Source organism: Panulirus ornatus, chromosome 16 (genome assembly GCF_036320965.1).
Source record: "Panulirus ornatus isolate Po-2019 chromosome 16, ASM3632096v1, whole genome shotgun sequence".
NCBI classification, from domain to species: Eukaryota; Metazoa; Arthropoda; class Malacostraca; order Decapoda; family Palinuridae; genus Panulirus; species Panulirus ornatus.
Genome location: NC_092239.1, coordinates 4,929,874 through 4,950,462, shown reverse-complemented (window position 1 = coordinate 4,950,462; position 20,589 = coordinate 4,929,874). Strand labels below are relative to the sequence as shown.

Here is a 20,589-nt window from a genome sequence, read left to right as displayed (position 1 = left end):
GGATGTGGTGCGCACAGCTGGAGCAGGTAACGTATGCAACAGCTGGTTCTCAGTATGTGTGTGCTGCGGGAGCCTGCATCGACCACAGCTGGCAGTACCTATCCAGGGCAGGGTGTGACGTCCGTGGTCTTGAACGCCTCCTCCACACACACACACACACACACACACACACACACACACCTGGTGGAGGCGAACCACCTGTGAGTGCTCAGTGTGAGACCACCTAGATCCATGGAGAGCATGGGAGCCATCTGTCGCTCCTGTAATGTGAGACCATCTGCACATGTGGATTATGAGGGAGTTTTAAGGACCATCTGTACGTGAAGGTGAATAAGGCCAGCTGGACCTAAAGGTATGTGGGCACGAGGGAGGGAGGGGGGCCCCCTCTCCCCAATGGACCTACGCAGTGGGGAGAGGGCCACTGAGTGTAGGAGGCGACCCGCCCTGGTATAGGTGTGGTGTGGTGACGAGGCACCTGTCTCCACTCCTCCCCCCACACACATAGGCAGTGGTGGTGGGTCTCCTACCCCAATTCCCCACCAGTCATTCATCCCCTCCTCCCTCCCTCCTCTTCCCGTCCTCTACTAATCACCGCAACCCTAACGCCCCCACCACACAAACCACGCCACACACACACACACCACCACCCACCCTCACCTCATCACGAACCTACGCCATTGAAATACGCCTTCCGTACCCTCAGTACGCAAGACTAATACAAGAAGTCATGTAAATTTTTGTTCTTTTTTCCTCTACGGAGGCAACACGTCAGGGAATGATGACGTAAGACGCTCCATAGTTAATGAAAAAAAAATCACAAGAGACGACGCCCCTCATGACTTGGCCACCAGATGGCCTGACTTACAGCGTCACCCACGCCCGAACTCACTCCCATCCGCTCGGCACAGTTCAGCGAATCGGATTCATTATGCGTCAAAGTCACGTATGGGGTCAGGTCATGGGTCACGCCATTACAACCTGAATGGGTCATCGCCGCAACGTCGTTCTCAAGGGTCGTGCCGTCTATGGGTCGTCGTATCGTCGTGCTCAAGGGTCGTACCTTCTAGGGTCGTCGCATAGTCGTGCTCAAGGGTCGTACCGTCTATTGGTCGTCGTATCGTCATGCTCAAGGGTCGTACCGTCTATTGGTCGTAGTATCGTCGTGTTCAAGGGTCGTACCGTCTAGGGTCGTCGTATCGTCGTGCTCAAGGGTCGTACCGTCTATGGGTCGTCGTATCGTCGTGCTCAAGAGTCGTACCGTCTAGGGTCGTCGTATCGTCGTGTTCAAGGGTCGTACCGTCTAGGGTCGTCGTATCGTCATGTTCAAGGGTCGTACCGTCTAGGGTCGTCGTATCGTCGTGCTCAAGGGTCGTACCGTCGTCTTCGAGGGTCGTCATATCGTCGTGCTCATGTCATTAAGGCAAGACTTTTAACTTGAAACAGTCGAATATTAACAACAGTCACATCCCAAATAGGTCTTAATTACCCTTCAACACGATTAAGCGTCCCGGATATTATGACTCAGTGGCAAAGATGGTGACAGTGAGAATGACTGTGATAGTAACAATGATTTTGATAGTAACAGTCATGGCCTTAACTATGATGATAATTGCAGTGTCGAAGAGCTCGGAAATCATAATTATAAATGATCTTAATGATAACAAACATTGATAATGATGGTATGGATAGTGCTTATAACTATAAGGGAAAAGAGCACGAATCCGAAATGTAAAAATGATGCCGGCGAAAAAGAGAATAAGACTTTCAATTCCCAATGAAATAAATGATACGTTTATATACGAGACATGAAAGGATTTGAAGCTGATTTGAGCTGAACGTGATGAAAGGCGAGGAAAAGAAAATTAATAGTTGGCTTCGGAGAAACAATTACTTAATCTTCGAATTAAATTGATATTGTGCAGCGGAAGAGCAGGAAGGTTAAATGCAAGAAGCAGGTGGAAAAATGATATATATATATATATATATGATGACTTTGGTCGAGTTTTCACTTCTCATATGTTATTATAAGAATTACCAGTCCTTGGCTTACCTATCATATAATCAATGACAAGAAAATATCATACCTTCTATTTACGTAAAATTCTCCTCCAGGAATTGAGTTAATGGGTCTGCTAATATTCAATACACAATAGACATTAAAAACGCCATATACTTCATTTCGCCATTATATTGTGTAATGTACTCATTACATCGTTATAGTAATGGCACCCAATATAATAGTACCCCTTTTACTTTTTCCCGCACTATAAGAAGTCTCTTATATCTCTTTTTGTTTAGGAATGAAACCCTTCTAATCATGCCATTATAAGACAAAGCCCACTGTGCCATTCTCTGTCGGAAAAAGCGAAGCTTATTATCCAAACCCAGCCATTACATTAGGCAGCATCCTCGACCCAAATGTTCCGAGTCCGTAATTAATAGAAACACCGGGAGAAGGTCTGACTGCATATGAGAGAGAGAGAGAGAGAGAGAGAGAGAGAGAGAGAGAGAGAGAGAGAGAGAGGCAGCACAGCAGCAGGTGGTCACCAAAATTAGTCTTCGGCTTCCTCCACACCTGCTGAGTCTTACGTCTGGAGCGTTCGTCTGTTCTGTTTTTCTTCGTGCCTTTTTTTTTTTTTCCTATACCCATCGTGAACGCTGGCCAGGAAGGAAAGTACGGAAACGGACCGTGAGAGGGGAAGCGAAGGAAACTGGGAGAGAGTAAGAGGAAGGGAGCGGAGAAAGGTGACGAAGCGCTTCGACAGTGAGGTGAGGATGGATGGATGGGTGAGTGTTGGTGACGCCAGTTAACACGATGCTCCTTCTTGTAGGGGGAGACTGACGACGCCTGCGTGTGATCCAGCGTCCACGGGACGGCCGGCAGCTGGTGCCAGGGGCCGGCACGCCAGCGCAACCGGCCCGTGTCATACACCCGCCACTCTAATCAGCCGAAAGAAGAGAAAAACACGGCAAGAAAGGTCATACGGAAGAAACAAAATAACCAGCCCCTTCCGGCAAGGTGACCGTGATTCCGCTCGCCGCCTTCCATTGAGGCGCGCCCGCCAAATTAAGCTTTACAGGAAAGAGATGTCGCAAATATCCGGATTCCACTGCATTTAAATCGCCAGGTGTAAGTTTTAGTGGTGGTGGGACCGGCGTTCTCCCTCCCGCTCTCGTCAGTCACGGTTGTGCCATATACCGCTGGCCGCTTTAACCATTCGCATTTTTTTATCTTCTCTCACTTTGTTCAATTTGAAGGACGCCTTCACTAGTGAATAGCCTCTGGGTTACTTCATTCATGATGACAGTGGAAATGGATGCTTCATCAATGGAAGTGACAGTTTACGATTCCATTCTATCCGTCATAGCTGACGAGTCCTGGCATAACCAGCTTCCTCATACCGTCATCCAGTGTTGCCAAGTCTCCCAGACCGATGGCTTCCATATATCCATAGGGACACTAATATGCCCCCCTAAAGCGACATTCTATGGTAATGACACGGAATAATAAGGCTTCTTCCCTCCACACTCTATAGACAGCTGTTAACGATGGAAAGCACATGGAGGGAGCTCAAATTGTATCTGTGGCCCGCGTTATGACGAGAGCAAGTGCCTGGAGGCGGAAGTAGATGGCGGCCCACCCTGGAGTTGACATAGTATCGGCATCCGTTATCGCTCTGGACCAAACGACGAAATCCCTTCTTATATTCGCCATTGCGCCGGTAGGAGAGCTCCTACGACATAGAAATGGGATTAGTCTTTGAAGTCAACGATGTTACAGCCAAGTGAACGAACAACGAGCGAGTTTTATGATTCCCATTCGAATCAATTTTACCCATCCAATTCATGGAAGATGTCCAGCAGGTCTGGGATCATTCTGTACCTCCTGACTTGACATTGTCCTTAAAATATGTGATCAGGGTTTAAAGGACGTGAAGCGGACATTTACACGACGATTTTCAAAGCAATTTATTCTGTGGTTACGTGTTGCCTTGAAGCAACCAGTTCCACCTGCCTCGCTTGCATGAGATGAGAAGTCCCCAGACCATATTAATCCCTCCTACAAGTTCGTTTAACAAAGTCACTTGATACCAGGGACCTTAAGGGAGTTACCGTGTGTAGGTTTTATTGTTGGTATTACGAAACCAGTAATCTTACCTTTGGAGAGAGGCGACGCCTTCGTAAGATATTATGACGTTAAGAAAGATTAAAAAAAAAAAAAGAAGAAATACTTCCCTCGGGCAATATGGCCGAATTTCAACTTCCGCTCCAACGGTTTCAATAAACTTTGTCACCAGAGCAACATTATAGATTCATCGTTACCCTACGACATCCAAGTCCATTATAAAACTTACACTTAGCTCCTTTCAGTTACGATAAGTCGTTGGCATTTTTTTATGAATAGAAAATGAGGGGGTTTGATACTAAACACGGCGTATATTTATGCCTTTTTTTGCTATTCTTAAGGGAACGTGTGATATTTAAACACAGAAATATAAGAATGTTACCGGACCCCCACCTTGTTGAGTTTACCATGCAAGCGAAAAGTCACCTCTGGCAAGGCTTCATCGTCGTCAATGGACGAAAATGAATATTGATTATTGTCTCTGCGATGACCTCACTCTAATGGATATCCATCGTTTCCCTGCTCCTGATTCTCCCGTAGCGTCGAATCTATAGGAGCCCCATCAAAGTGGTCCTGTGGTTTCTATGTGATGATGATATTCATATTCATCTGCCTGTCAACCCAGCCAAACTGTAATTGCGATTCTGTTTCTTATTAGCTTCCAAGGGAGATTGAGGCCAAGCTCTGTATACATAGTACCTGACGCCGTGCACCTTACTATGGTTACGGAGGTCTTCTACCCCCCACAGTTCAGTCTACGACCTCATCTTGCCTTACTTTACAATGGTTTTTAAGGGCAACACCAACAGCTGGGTCTGGTGAGACCTTACCTAATCTTACGGTTGCTTGGAAGGTGTTCTACCCCCTACAGCTGGGTCTGGAACCATACCTTTCCATGTTGTTCTACTCAACACAGGCTGCTGGAGGCCGGGGCCCTTAAGGCCTACAGATCCAGCACATCCTGGTTAGTCTGTTACTCTCTGTAGACAGTTTTCCAAACCCATGTAGTTAAGGGAACTTAAATACATTGGAATGTGTGTCTTGCCTCTTGCAGGCGGCCCCGTGTGGTGAGGGACATGCGTGGCTGGTCAAGCAACATTCCACCAACACAACCTTCCTTTCACCTCTCGCGAAAGTGAGGTAAAACACTTAAAAGTACATATAACATCCTGCAACTTTTTTTTTCTGCTTTCAGATTCTCTATTTCCTTTAAAGCAGGATCTCTCTAAGGTATATCCAACATTATCTCAACAATGACAAGAGGCGTGAGAAGAAAGAAAACGTGTTTTAATTATCTTCATTTTAGGTCACTGATGTTTAGAAATCAACAGGTCATTAATGTTTAGAAATTAAAAGAATTAATAACTGTCTTCCTATAGTTACCAGAGCGAATTTATTAGTTCTGTTGTAGTTTTTTTTCATCCACATAATGAACAGAATATAGATGTTATTTCACTGTTATCCGCTTTACTAGCACACCAGACTCTGCCATAATTAGAAAATGAGGTAAAAGTTCGATCTGCTTCGAAACTACGAAGCGTGTGAAGTGAACCTTCCTTTGGCCAGGTCTGCACACCTGGCCAGACCTGACCCACCCATCCCTTCTCCTGACTCACTCACACCTTTGACTCACTCCTGAGCCTCCTCTTCCTCAGTGCCAACACCTGATCCACACCTGGTCTAATGGGGAGGTGCCTTCTGCTTTTAAAGTCTCATGTGTCTACCACAACTTTGGCCTCGAATAACCTAGTTATGGACCACCAACTACACTGTTATCTGTCCTTCCCTCGTACGTACACCTGATCACTTGTGGACTCTCCCCACTAAACACACACACACACACACACACACCACACAACCCACTTCCCCCTTTCCCTCCCTGCCCATTCACCCCCAGCTCCTGCACTGACGACCTGTATTACGTCATAACTTTTACTGAGAAAAAGTCTTCACCTCCTCGTACGTGGCTGATCCTCTCTCCCACAGAGCCTTCCGCGCTGTGAACGCGACATAAAAACGTCTGATGAAAGTTCAGCGAGAAGGTCACAAAGACCCCGAAGGACTTCATTGGTCAAACATCCCTCAAGAATAAGAAAGAAGAGAAAATTTAACAGTTCTCTATAATAGGTCCTCCCTGACCCTTATCTCCTATCTCCTCATCGCCTCTTCCCACATCCTCCTTCCCTCCCGGTTCACAAAGCCTGGTCCACAAACCGGCAACGCGATTCTTAAAAATGCCTCGCTCAGCCTAGCAGTCAATGTCGGAGACCTGAATGCATTGCGGGGGAGCTGAAGGTCCTCCTCGCCCGGGGTTCTGACCTTCGCCTGTGACTGATGCAATGGGAGAGACGACGGAGACAGCAGCACTCCGGCGGTGGGTGAGGAAGATGATAAGTGGACGTAATCAAGATAACGCACTGTATAAAAAGACGAGTGTGTCAAGAGGACACACACACACACACACACACACACACACACACACACACACACACTGACGAGAGGATATAAAAAAAATAAAGAGTGCGTTAAGACGGAACAGAGCCTTCAGAACACCAGCGAGTATAAGTTAAAAACTGGATGAACAAATGTCCCACGATGAGTCAGACATGGTTACATAACAGTTAGACAGAAGCAGAGAGGGACCAGACCGGCCGCCCAATAGTGATGAGGTGGCGCCAACGTTGACCTGCCCTGCCTTGCCCTGTCCTACCCTACCCTGCCCTGCCCTGCCCTACCCTATCCTGTCCTGTCCTACCCCACCAGCACCAGAACCTCAACACACACACACACACACACACACACACACACACACACACACACACACACACACACAGCTCCCCAGGCGTTCGTCATTTCGTCACTCCACCCGTCTATAACACACACCTGGCTCCAGGACTCACACTGCTGGATTGATTTCCAGTAAGTTCAATACAACATGAATGACATTGCTTCCGTCCAGAGCAGAGCACTCGACTTGTGCTTCAGGAATGCATGGGAACACAACACGTCACTCGTAGTACCTACAGTAGATGGTCTGTGATCCATGCCTACTGGTGGATCAGGTCAAAAGGGGCAAACTTAGCAAATCTCCAACAGTGGCGTTGGTCAGAGGCGAGCGACGGTTCAGTTTCACTTAGTATATACCATTGTTCATATCATTCATGGTTCTAAGGGCCTGTTTGAGTATGTGGTCTACAAAAGAACAAGTGGTCTCAAGATGCATCAGACATTTGACCAGTCTTGAGGAGCATGATGGCTGGAACACTGGCATACGACTTGGGATGACGAACCTCACGGAAGTCGTCTAAGTAAGTTCTCCTTATGTCCTCGAGACGTCGAGATTAAACCTATGCTAAGCCCAGGTCCCTCTGTGGCTTCTCCGGTGACTCGCGTCTTATTCACACGAGATGACGGACATGAGAGAAAGTGCAATCACTCTTGTGAACATGACTGCCGGTGAGTGGCTGCCTGCCTCCACCTGAGGAAGCCAACGAATGTGGCGAAATTAATGAAAATCGTGAGGTTGTGGCTGCAGGTAACGGTCAGACACGGAGAGAGGCGCTGAGGCGGCCTGCGAAGTTGAAGGTAGAGAAAGCATACAGACACGGAACGACATGCTTGGTGGTCTGTGAAGTTGAAGTTGTAGGAAGCATTGAGAATACCTACCTACCTACATACCTTCCTACCCACATACCTACCTTCCTTCCTACCCACCTACCTACGTACCTGAGACGAGATTTTACCAATAGGCAGGACTACCGCGCAGCGCCCACCGCAGGAATACTTAGGAGTTAAGAGCAAATAGGTCGAGCAAGTAACTTATGTCCTGTCGAATGTAAGGCGAGAGAAAGAGTATGGGAGACTCCCTTGTTAAGTAGCAAGTACTGATTCGAGCATCATTTCAACATTGCTACTCGTTCAAGTCAAAGGAATACGTGAAACTTTAACACTTTAAAGACACACACACACACACACACACACACACACACACACACACACACACACACACACACTTTGACGTTAAGGTAGGAGTGTGTAGCGGAACTTGCGATTGAGCGATAGATAATGTGTAGTGGGAAGGTTGGCGCTCGCTCTAACTAATGATGGGGGAACATAAACACAGCCAGTTGCCGGGAGCTGAAACCACAGTAATATCTACGGAAGACGGAGTTCGTGAGCCAAAAAAAAAAACTGCATTGTAGGGCGTTTGATTCCCCAGGAACTGAATTCCCCAGGAACTGAACTCCCCAGGAACTGAACTCACCAAGGACTGAACTCCTCAGGGACAACTCCCAGAAATTGAACTGCCCAGGAACTGAACTCCCCAAGACTGAACTCCCCAGAAACTGAACTCCCCAGAAATTGAACTCACCAGGATCTGGTCGATGGGCTTGTCGTAGACGCGTTGGATCTTGGTGGCGTTCAGGGCGTGAGCGATGTGCAGCGCCGTGCTGTCGAACCGGCCGTACTTGTAGTCGCTGAAGGAGGAGTTGTGGCCATTTTCCGAGCTATTCCCGCTCCCGCTGCCCTGCGGAGCACGAGAGAACAGTGGGGCGTGAACACGTGGGTTAGAGGGACTATACACACACACACACACACACACACACACACACACACACACACACACACACACACATGGTGAACACGAGGATGACGAGAGGAGAGAAACACGCTGAACGTGGATGAAGAGATAATGATGAGGATGAGACGGAGAGACTGATATGCAGAGAGAGAGAGAGAGAGAGAGAGAGAGAGAGAGAGAGAGAGAGAGAGAGACAGACAGACAGACAGAGACAGAGAGAGTACTTACAACAAATATTTCGCTAAAAGGCGGGGAGAGAGAGAGAGAGAGAGAGAGAGAGAGAGAGAGAGAGAGAGAGAGAGAGACAGACAGACAGACAGACAGAGACAGAGAGAGTACTTACAACAAATATTTCGCTAAAAGGCGGGGAGAGAGAGAGAGAGAGAGAGAGAGAGAGAGAGAGAGAGAGAGAGAGAGAGAGAGAGACAGACAGACAGACAGACAGACAGACAGACAGACAGACAGAGACAGAGAGAGTACTTACAACAAATATTTCGCTAAAAGGCGGGGAGAGAGAGAGAGAGAGAGAGAGAGAGAGAGAGAGAGAGAGACAGACAGACAGACAGACAGACAGACAGACAGACAGACAGACAGACAGACAGACAGAGACAGAGAGAGTACTTACAACAAATATTTCGCTAAAAGGCGGGGAGAGAGAGAGAGAGAGAGAGAGAGAGAGAGAGAGAGAGAGAGACAGACAGACAGACAGACAGACAGACAGAGACAGAGAGAGTACTTACAACAAATATTTCGCTAAAAGGCGGGGAGAGAGAGAGAGAGAGAGAGAGAGAGAGAGAGAGAGAGAGAGAGAGAGAGAGTTATGGTTGCAGCAAGACACTATGCAAGGAGGAGCGAGCTGGCTGCTCGTTAACCAACCCTAACGACCAGTTCTGGAATCAATTACTCTTCGCTGAGGTTACACAGCGTTAGGAGTAACACTAGAGCGTCACACTTGAGACGGTAAGTCCGTCACACCTGACCCAGCCGTCACATCTCGAGCTACCTGTCACATCTACAGTACACTGTTACAACTGAACCCAGCCGTCACAACTCGAGCTACCTGTCACACCTACAGTACACTGTTACAACTGAACCCAGCCGTTACATTTGCCATGCGTCACACGTGAGTTAGCCGTCACCCACGTAAGGTCTGGCTGGTGACCGTGAAATGTTTTGTAACAGGTTACGGTGGCTGTGACGACCTAGTAACACCCAAGTAATATCTCCCTTCAGTCTGGTGTCTGTAACACAATTCCTATCTTGGTGACTGTAACACCCCAGTAACTCCTGCTTAGTGACTCTAACATCCCCTCCTGCCTGGTGATTTTAACAATCCTGTAACTCCGGCCTAGTGACCGGCATAACCCTGTAACTCCGGCCTAGTGACTGTCAGAACCCTGTAACTCCGGCCTTATAACTTTGAAAACATTGTAACTCCTAGATTGAGTCTGTGAGATCCTAATGATTGTAAGAGCCCGGTAACTCTTTCCTTATGACTGTAAAAACACTGTAACTCCTACCTTGTGAATGTGAAAACCCTGTAAATCCTGTCTTGTGATTGTAAAAGGCCCATAACTCCTTCCTGTGACTGTTAAAGCCCTGTAACTCTTACCTTGTGACTGAAAAACCCTGTAACTCTTACCTTGTGACTAAAAACCCTGTAACTCCTACCTTGTGACTATAAATACCCCGTAACTCCTACTTTGTAACGGTAAAAGCACTGTAACTCCTGCCTTATGAATGCAACAGCAAAGTAACTCCTCCCTGGTGACTGTAACTCCTGCCTGATGAGAAACAGTCACTGTAACAACTTTGTCAGTGGTGGGGGCCACACCTGCCACCCTGCCTGGTACAAGCTGCCACTGTGGTTAACCACGGTGGCTGGCCTCTACCACCATCCACCACAACAACCACGGTGGCTGGCCTCTACCACCATCCACCACAACAACCACGGTGGCTGGCCTCTACCACCATCCACCACACCAACCACGGTGGCTGGCCTCTACCACCATCCACCACACCAACCACGGTGGCTGGCCTCTACCACCATCCACCACACCAACCACGGTGGCTGGCCTCTACCACCATCCACCACAACAACCACGGTGGCTGGCCTCTACCACCACACCAGGCCTTAGGAAGAGATAAAGTGGTCGTACCCTGTTGTACGGGGACTTGATGGCTAGGGACTCCCCGTCGATGGAGGGTCGTCCCCCAGGTCGTATCTGGTCGTTGACGAACTGCGCGGAGCGGGGCACGTTGAGCGCTGACCTGATGCCCACAGCGTCTCCATCCAGGTGACCCGGGCCAGGCTTGGGCACATGAGATGAGCAGTACACTTCCTTGTCATCCTGAGGGAGAGAAACAAACACAAATATACACGTCAATGCTCATTACAGGGGGGAAATATATATCTATAGATAGATAGATATAGATAGATAGATAGATAGATAGATAGATATTGCGATGGCAAACACTCAATACATACCCAATGAAACTAGGATCCTTCCAAAACAATGGCATCTCAAACCTTCTTTGGCTCTCGATTCTATGCAGAATCACTTGATCCCTTCCCACCCAAACTACTCCATAATTAACCACCAAACCCCAATTAGAGATGCAAAGCTTATATTCGCCCCACACCTCAACAACCCATATTCACAGATCCCTCCCAACCCGCCCAAACACAACATCAGGAACAGGAACTATATATATATATATATATATATATATATATATATATATAGAGAGAGAGAGAGAGAGAGAGAGAGAGAGAGAGAGAGAGAGAGAGAGAGAGAGTTTGTGGATAGCTCTTGCACCTGCGTCACCAGTTAGAATTATAATCCGTCACGCTCGGGCACGAACAGCGCGTCACAGGTGAATTACCTCCCTTACGTCACTCATTCCGTCACGGCGGAGCCAGACCAGCCTGTCACACCTGAGTCACTTGTCACATGACTCGTGACATCCGTCATATCACACCTGAGTCAGAACAGCCTGCCTCCCCAACCCATCCCAACCACGACTGCCAGCCAAGACTGCCATAGTTGATGGAGGTCGTCACCCCAAGCTGGCCCGTGACTCTCAAACTCTGAATAGATCACACGAATCTACCACATACTGTGTGTGCAACCCTTCCCACGTATGTAGTAGTGCTACCCAACTCCACCCCACCACACGCTCACTTGAAACACGATCGTAGTTGCTAACGAGCCGACTGTCCAGCATCAGTGACACACTGAGGTCCAAATCTCTCCCCATCGTCAAGGTATAACCACATCCATATAACAAGGCTTGCAGTTCTACCTCTTATCTTTTCCAGAATTATTTATTGATAGGAAAAAAAAGAAAAGCCTTCTTCCTCGGTTTCCGGTGTGGATAAAGTCTCCACTTTCACACACGATTTGCAAATGAAAATACTACGATGAAATGGCAAGATTTTGATCGTTCATAAAGACTTTGTGAGACTTTTGTCCACAACTAAAGATCCAACGAACACTAAACACAGGTGTGCCAACTTGTACTACACATATGATGGATGGATTTTCGTGAGCTGATGGAGAACGAGGTATAATTATATTCTTAATCAAGATATCTGGAAACCAAGACCTCGGTCTAATATCTTGAAAGTGACCCATAGAATCATTATCTTGAAGATGCTTACTAATAGGTAGCGGCAACCCATATTCTGCTCCCCTCAAATAGCTGCAGTAGCGGAAATAACGCTTGCTGTGTGTGTGTGTGTGTGTGTGTGTGTGTAAAAGCTTTACCTGTCGCCCAGAAACAGAGCAAAGTATTTCAAAGGTTACTGGCCGTTAAGCAGCTGACTTTTCGGATACAGATAAAAATGTCCTGGAAAAGGTGGAGGTCAGTGACAAATGGCGAGCAGGGCGCCACCGGAGGAGGAGGGCTGGTCGGAGGGAGGCAGCGCGGCGACTTCGTCCAGGACCAGGAAGCTCGAGGCAGGTGGCAGAGGCAGGAGAACCACATCATCACCAGCTACACTCAGTATTATAATAACCAATCAGGCCACCAAGGGATCTACAGCACTATTCGATACCAAAGGCATTTGGGTCTAGGCTAGGTTACATTAGGATAGAATTCAATTCGGTGGGTTAAGTTACGGTTGGCTAGGATAACCTAGATTTGGCTAGGTTAAGTTGATCCGGTGATGCAATTCGTTTTTCATCTTTGTTAAAGTTTCAAGATCTGACGTTTGTTTCTCCGTTTCCTGTCATATTGTCGGCCTTATGTTGAGTTCATATTCCATCAAAAGTCGATAAATTAGACGTCGTTCATTTGATACTACAAGAGAATTTGTAAGTCCTTGTGTCGCATGACCAGTATCAATGGTGGAAGCGTTTAGATAGCATGTGAATTTTAACTCCGCTTCCCGAGTGAAGCGCCGGGCCCTATATATACAAACAGAGTGCCCTAGTAACACACACAAACACTGGCTTCGTTTGGCTACAACCCCGCGTTGTGTTATACTGTGTATGGCTCGCTTGTCTACACCAATCTGTAGTTTCAAAACACATGGGCAGCTGCAGAGGTGACCATCGCCATACGCGTAACTTTCTCACTTTCTTTCGTACAACCCACCTCTGTCAAGCTCTTCCTTAAATGTTCGATCTGTGACCGAGTTCTGTGGGAAAATGAAAACGCAAGAGAGAGACTTTCAACGACATTTGTCTATTATCGCTGGGAATAATGGATTTTTTTTTTCTTTGTGTACTGAAATATCATTTGCTGAAAAACTGAGTTGCCACATCTTACGTGGAAAAGCAATACCGACTTTATGGCAACGATAGCGATGAAAAGAAAGTTTTGATTACTTTCAGTTTAGTTTTTTTTTCATCGTGAAGTTGCGAAATATGTAATTTGTCCGCCTTTCGAAGTACTTGCACAACAACAAATTAGAATTAGAAAGCCAGTCAGAGCAATGATAATAGTATAAATGTCAACTATCGACGTCTCAGATCTTCATGCCGCATAAAAACAAATGCTATATAACTTACCCAAGATTCGTTCATGTAAATTCTCACATCTAATCTTATGTAGTTTTTGTTCTTGACTCGAGTGGCTATCTAATACTAGATGTTTACTGGACGGGAATACGCAGAGTTCATCTCTGATCATTTATGATGAATTTCAAGCTACCAGTCACGTCGTTTTACTGTCTAGAGAGATCTTTACTTGACGCGGTCTTAGAAACGAGGATTTCACCTCGGACTGACGAATGAAAAGGGTGGAGGATACTCACTCTGGCAAGACTGGAGGACACTGCGAGGGTTAAAGTCGGGTGAGCCATCCGAAGCGGCGCGCGGTGATGAAACCTTCAGTCAAGTTGCCGCCTCCTCCCCCCTACATGATGGCTTCATGGCTGGCTTCTTCTTTCAACTTTTTCTCCCTTTTTTTACCCCCCCTGTTCGCTCGTCTTTCTTCTTCCTCTTCCTCTTTCCTTTTTCCGCCGACCCGTTCACTCCAGTCTAGGTCAAGTGCTTGCAAAATGGTGCGATATACTGACTAAGCTATATGGTGTCTGGTAAAAATTGTTTGCCCGGAGACTATTGTTTACGAAGTTGGTTTTATTGTGTTTGTGTATCTGCTGGAGATGACGCCTTATATAGTATTGACCATTCTGGCCACCAGTAATATCCAGTCCTGTACTACGTCGCTCGATTTAATGACTCGACTGTAGAGGTCAATTTGCCAACTGTGTTATCGCCTATGTAAACATACAGAGAAACGGAGGTTGATTTGTTAATCATTTCGGCTTTAAGCTCTACCCGTGTCACTGAAGCCGTCAACATAAAGATACAATCACCAATCAATGAGTCTTGAACACCTTCCTCTTGTGTTCAATTCTGAAACCATAACACACTGTCACATCATAAACGGATCTTTGAAATTAATGTTGAGGTTGACATGATAATGGAAGCATTGACTGAGGTATCAGCGGGAGATTTCGACGTAATAATAGTACTACGTAACAGACAGTAGGATAGGATAAGGGACTGGCAACTCTACACATTCTAAACACCAGAAATTCTAGCAGCAACCGCATTATATGTCGATTCTCTCTCTCTCTCTCTCTCTCTCTCTCTCTCTCTCTCTCTCTCTCTCTCTCTCTCTCTCTCTCTCTCTCTCTCTCCTTTCATTTCTTGGATATGCATCACACCACAGGGCCATGGGTCACCACAAGGCTATGAATCCCCCCCAAACAGAATCATGAGTCACCACAAGGCTACGATTCCCTCCAACAGAATCATGAGTCATATTGGGTTCATGACTCAAGACAGTGAGTCACTATGGGTCTGGTGGGTCAGGCAGGCTGGACCGCCGCCGCTGTTAAGGTCATGAGGTCCACGGCCGCCGGTGTGGATGACGTCACGTGCAGACCTTCCCGACGAACAACGTAACAGTAAAACTTCAGATTATAACGTCATTGTGGCAATAGGCGCCACGCTCTCCTTTCACACACACTACCATTTGTTTTAAAGTTTTCACTTGAGGAGTGTTGAACACTCCGATGCGGGCCCACGCACCCGACTTGGAGGAATGAATCCCACAAATAAGACAGAAACACCTGTTGATTACATAGGGACTTCTCACAGTAACATTTGGGTCCAGCTGAGTGTGACGATATTGATGATCGTGGATTAGTTTAGTTAGAACCCTGGAGCACGACGATACGATCCTTGAAGCACGGAACGACCGTACGTTCTCTGAGCACGACGGTACGATCCTTGAGCACAGAAGGACCGTACGTTCTCTGAGCACGACGGCACGATCCTTGAAGCACGAAACGACCGTTCGTTCTCTGAGCACGACGGTACGATCCTTAAAGGGTTACATTGGAGTGACCTTTGACCTAACCCTTCAGGGGCAGGAAATGAAAAAAACAAAAAGTAGATCATAACAGAGTCGTATCATCATATCCAGACGTCGAAGTGTCGTATACGTCGAGCTCAGGGAGTGAACATTACAGAGAGACGCGGTCGTAATAGCCAAGTGCATGCTAAATAGAGGTTTGTAACGATAGCCTTGCTGACGTCGCAATAAAGCGGTCGCTATGATGGACGTAACATAATGATCGACTTGATTTCTTGGACGTTGTAAAGAGATGGTCGTTACAGCCAAGCGAACGCTGTATCAGAGTGGTCGCTCTTGGTCAGGTTAACCCACAATCACCCTAGCATGAAAACAAATGGCAAACCAGTAGGGCAGTACAATAGAAAACGCTAAAGACGAAGACCTCACCGTTAAGCGCAATACTGAAAAAACACATTTTAAGAAATTACTTGAGCAATATGGACTCCCGTGGTGTAGCCGTTAGCGTTCCTGACCGTGACGTATTCACGGACCGCCCAGGGTCGAGAGCTCGTAGGTTTGAATCCTGGTTGTCGGATTCGGTTCACAGTCAACCCAGCTGTTCATCCACCCGTAGGGGGTTGGTCGATAAAACGGGTACCTGGCTCAGGCTAGGATATATAAGCAATGTGATACTGAAATTTAAAAAAATCGAAGTATCTAGTAACAATTCTTATTCTACCATACTCTCGTACCTCAGACAGGCGATTTAATAGATGCCATGGGAAAGAGTTCGTACAGTTATCAGTACAATTATAAACAGCTTCCTTAATGAACTCCTTCACTAGCTGTTCTTTTTAAGCCTCAATATTCCCTTCTTAGCAATTTTCAAGTGCATAATCTAAAAAAAGAATACACAAAACGCCACGCTATAACTCTGAATACGATTAATTTGCTATATTATGAGACTCTAATATCGTCACTTTAGGATATATATATATATATATATATATATATATATATATATATATATATATATATATATATATATATTTTTTTTTTTTTTTTTTTTTTTTTATACTTTGTCGCTGTCTCCCGCGTTTGCGAGGTAGCGCAAGGAAACAGACGAAAGAAATGGCCCAACCCCCCCCCCCCCATACACATGTACATACACACGTCCACACACGCAAATATACATACCTACACAGCTTTCCATGGTTTACCCCAGACGCTTCACATGCCTTGATTCAATCCACTGACAGCACGTCAACCCCTGTATACCACATCGCTCCAATTCACTCTATTCCTTGCCCTCCTTTCACCCTCCTGCATGTTCAGGCCCCGATCACACAAAATCTTTTTCACTCCATCTTTCCACCTCCAATTTGGTCTCCCTCTTCTCCTCGTTCCCTCCACCTCCGACACATATATCCTCTTGGTCAATCTTTCCTCACTCATTCTCTCCATGTGCCCAAACCATTTCAAAACACCCTCTTCTGCTCTCTCAACCACGCTCTTTTTATTTCCACACATCTCTCTTACCCTTACGTTACTTACTCGATCAAACCACCTCACACCACACAATTGTCCTCAAACATCTCATTTCCAGCACATCCATCCTCCTGCGCACAACTCTATCCATAGCCCACGCCTCGCAACCATACAGCATTGTTGGAACCACTATTCCTTCAAACATACCCATTTTTGCTTTCCGAGATAATGTTCTCGACTTCCACACATTTTTCAAGGCTCCCAAAATTTTCGCCCCCTCCCCCACCCTATGATCCACTTCCGCTTCCATGGTTCCATCCGCTGACAGATCCACTCCCAGATATCTAAAACACTTCACTTCCTCCAGTTTTTCTCCATTCAAACTCACCTCCCAATTGACTTGACCCTCAACCCTACTGTACCTAATAACCTTGCTCTTATTCACATTTACTCTTAACTTTCTTCTTCCACACACTTTACCAAACTCAGTCACCAGCTTCTGCAGTTTCTCACATGAATCAGCCACCAGCGCTGTATCATCAGCGAACAACAACTGACTCACTTCCCAAGCTCTCTCATCCCCAACAGACTTCATACTTGCCCCTCTTTCCAGGACTCTTGCATTTACCTCCCTAACAACCCCATCCATAAACAAATTAAACAACCATGGAGACATATATATATATATATTCCTATGAGTCCACGGGGAAAATGAAACACGAAAAGTTCCCAAGTGCACTTTCCTGTAATAATCACATCATCAGGGGAGACACAAGAGAGAAATATATATATTCGGTTCCACAGATACAAACGAGATACAGTATTGCATTATCAATAAACTGCATAAATGTCAGAAGTCCATTATCTTGATCTGGATGCCTGGTCATTGCAACATTTACGTCAGTGAACAGGCAGATAAACTTGCGAAGCCGACTACAGAACTTGAGGCGATACACGAAGCACCTCGGGAGCTACGCTCCTGTGTCTCTCTGTAGGAAAAGAGACACTGTAGAAAATTCACTATGTTTTCTATGGCAATGTCGGTGGACCAACCTGGGGATGACGAAATAACTTCAAACGAGAAATATAGGCGACTGGTCGACCTCCCTCCTCCCGTGCCAGCAAAAGGGAGGAGATCGTGCGTGCTGCCCCGCCTCCGTGTGAACACAACACATATCTAACTCACCTTCTGCCTCACACCATCAAGTCTTCTCCCCCCACACTGTACAGACTGCAACACAGACTGAACTACACAACACATATCTATCAAGATGCCCCAAATACCACACGTCCACGAAAAACTATCGGGATTTTGTATCAACAAAGGGAAAAAAATCGACATACAAACTCAGATGCTTCCAGCCTAGACTTAATCAATGTGATGGGTTTTTTTTTCGTCAGTGAGCCGGAGTTGATCGGGATGATGTGATTTATATGATATATGAAAATGTAATTCTTGTATCATGTACCATTTAGAACAAAGTATTTTTATCTTTTTAGAACAACTGCTTGTTAGAAAAAATCATGTAAACCGCGAAGTTTAAAACATCTATGATCAAAAATGGGTTGTACAAGAGTGCAAAATAGTGCAATTACATCTGTCAATTTCTTCTAAGTTCTGTCATCACTACTGATGCACAGGGAAGAAATAACGAAACGCCTTTATATATCATACCCTCAGGAAATGAATCCGTCTTCCCATTATCAGTTAGAAAGCTTACAATAACTAATTTTCAATGTCATGTACACAATAATATAAAAAAGATATTGATACGATCAAGATATCAAATGATGAAGTGTCAGTATATGAAGTGAATGTCCCTCACAGTTATTTATACTTCTCAAGGTTTTCTACTAAATAGACTGTAAGAAATGACAGTGAGACACTGACAGGATTTCATCACGAGGAAGACATAAAAATCATTTACGATACTGTTGATTCCGACGGGTTCGTCGACGATGACCGCCAAGACTACCTACCTAACCCCCCCCCCCCCCCCAAACAAAAGACATTTGAGAGCACTGAAGCTCATGAGAGAGAGAGAGAGAGAGAGAGAGAGAGAGAGAGAGAGAGAGAGAGAGAGAGAGACGCTGTCAGCTTAGAGTGATGGAACGGTTCCATGATCCAGTTATGAAGGAACCAGAGAAAATCATGGACCCACCACAACCATGAGAAACTTTTACCCAAAAAGATAAAAAAATAAAGAATTGAGATTCGTTCACGTTCTATATCACTTATGATCAGCTTTCTTGGCTTGCCTGTGGTTAACAAAAAGAAAAAAGAAAAAAAAAACGCTGTGTCGCATCATTATATTGACATACGGTTGCGTTTTCAAAAGAACTGAAAGAGATATATATATGTCATTAATTCTGAAGACGTTTGCTTGGTTGAGCTTGAGACATGTCAAGTACCAGGGATCATTAAGGCTGTCATCTTCAAACGACATCCACCAATAGGAAAATCCTTTAAAACTTTCTTCGGGTGTTAAGAATAATTCTTAGACCACATACACATACATTCTCATTATATATATATACAGGGGGGGGGGACATGTTTTAGAATCACAACGATACATACATTCTCAGTATGTGTATACGGTCCATGTTTTAGAATCACAACAATACATATATTCTCAGTATGTGTATACGGTCCATGTTTTAGAATCACAACGATACATACATTCTCAGTATGTGTATACGGTCCATGTTTTAGAATCACAACGAAATCTCACAATCAATGTACCACGGAACCTTTTTTTTTCTATGATCTTAGAAGAGGTCGTATAACTCTACGTTGAAGAGAATAGTCCAAACCTCAAAGCAACTAACACGTAATGATTATTTAGTTTTTAATATCTGAATGCAAAAATACACTGACGTCGAGCTTACGTTAAAAGATGAAATACATGTCATCAATACGTAATAAAAATCCTTAGAATCTTTAATACGAAATACGTGACATGCAAAAGTCTCTATAATACGGTTAATTCGTTTTTTTACGTTGACCGAGATGGGTTCTCATACGAAAATTGAATCAATCCTTTTACCGTAAAGACTAATCCTTCTAAACTGAAATTGAAGAAGGAAAGTATAAGATTAATACAACACATACTCTTGCCTTAAGGTACGTAGGCAGCCGTTTTATTTTTTCATACAATTTTTCTGAAACTGCCATATGAAAAGTCTGTAAACCAGAAACCCGATTTTTTTCTTATTTCGCAAACTAAGGCATGAAAATAAGCATAATCAGAATAAGATATTCCTTTCGTAGCTTTAACTAAAGTTTATAGAAACATAAACTAGCCGAAAGCAGTTTCATTCAGCACGTAACTATCAATAGAAGTAAGTATATATATATATATATATATATATATATATATATATATATATATATATATATATGTTTACCTAATGGCGTCCTAGCTTCGTCTCTTCGATGTATATCAACTGACTTATATTTCTCTCTTGTGTCTCCCCTGTGATTATTACACGAAAGTGCACTTGGGAACTTATCGTGTTTCATTTTCCCCATGGACTCATATATATATATATATATATATATATATATGTGTGTGTG

General features: G+C 45.2%; 1 protein-coding gene across 2 annotated transcripts in view; it reads right to left on the bottom strand.

The window, feature by feature from the left end:
• The window catches only part of Hil (peptidase hillarin), an 81,792-nt gene that overhangs the window by 35,331 nt on the left and 25,872 nt on the right, over positions 1 to 20,589 (bottom strand). For both annotated transcript variants that reach the window (XM_071671120.1, XM_071671121.1), the window contains exons 3-4: positions 10,868 to 11,059; positions 8,499 to 8,654 (exon numbers count right to left, since the gene is read on the bottom strand). In XM_071671120.1, the coding sequence (XP_071527221.1) occupies positions 8,499 to 8,654; positions 10,868 to 11,059 (348 nt within the window). The remainder of the gene's footprint in view (positions 1 to 8,498; positions 8,655 to 10,867; positions 11,060 to 20,589) is intronic.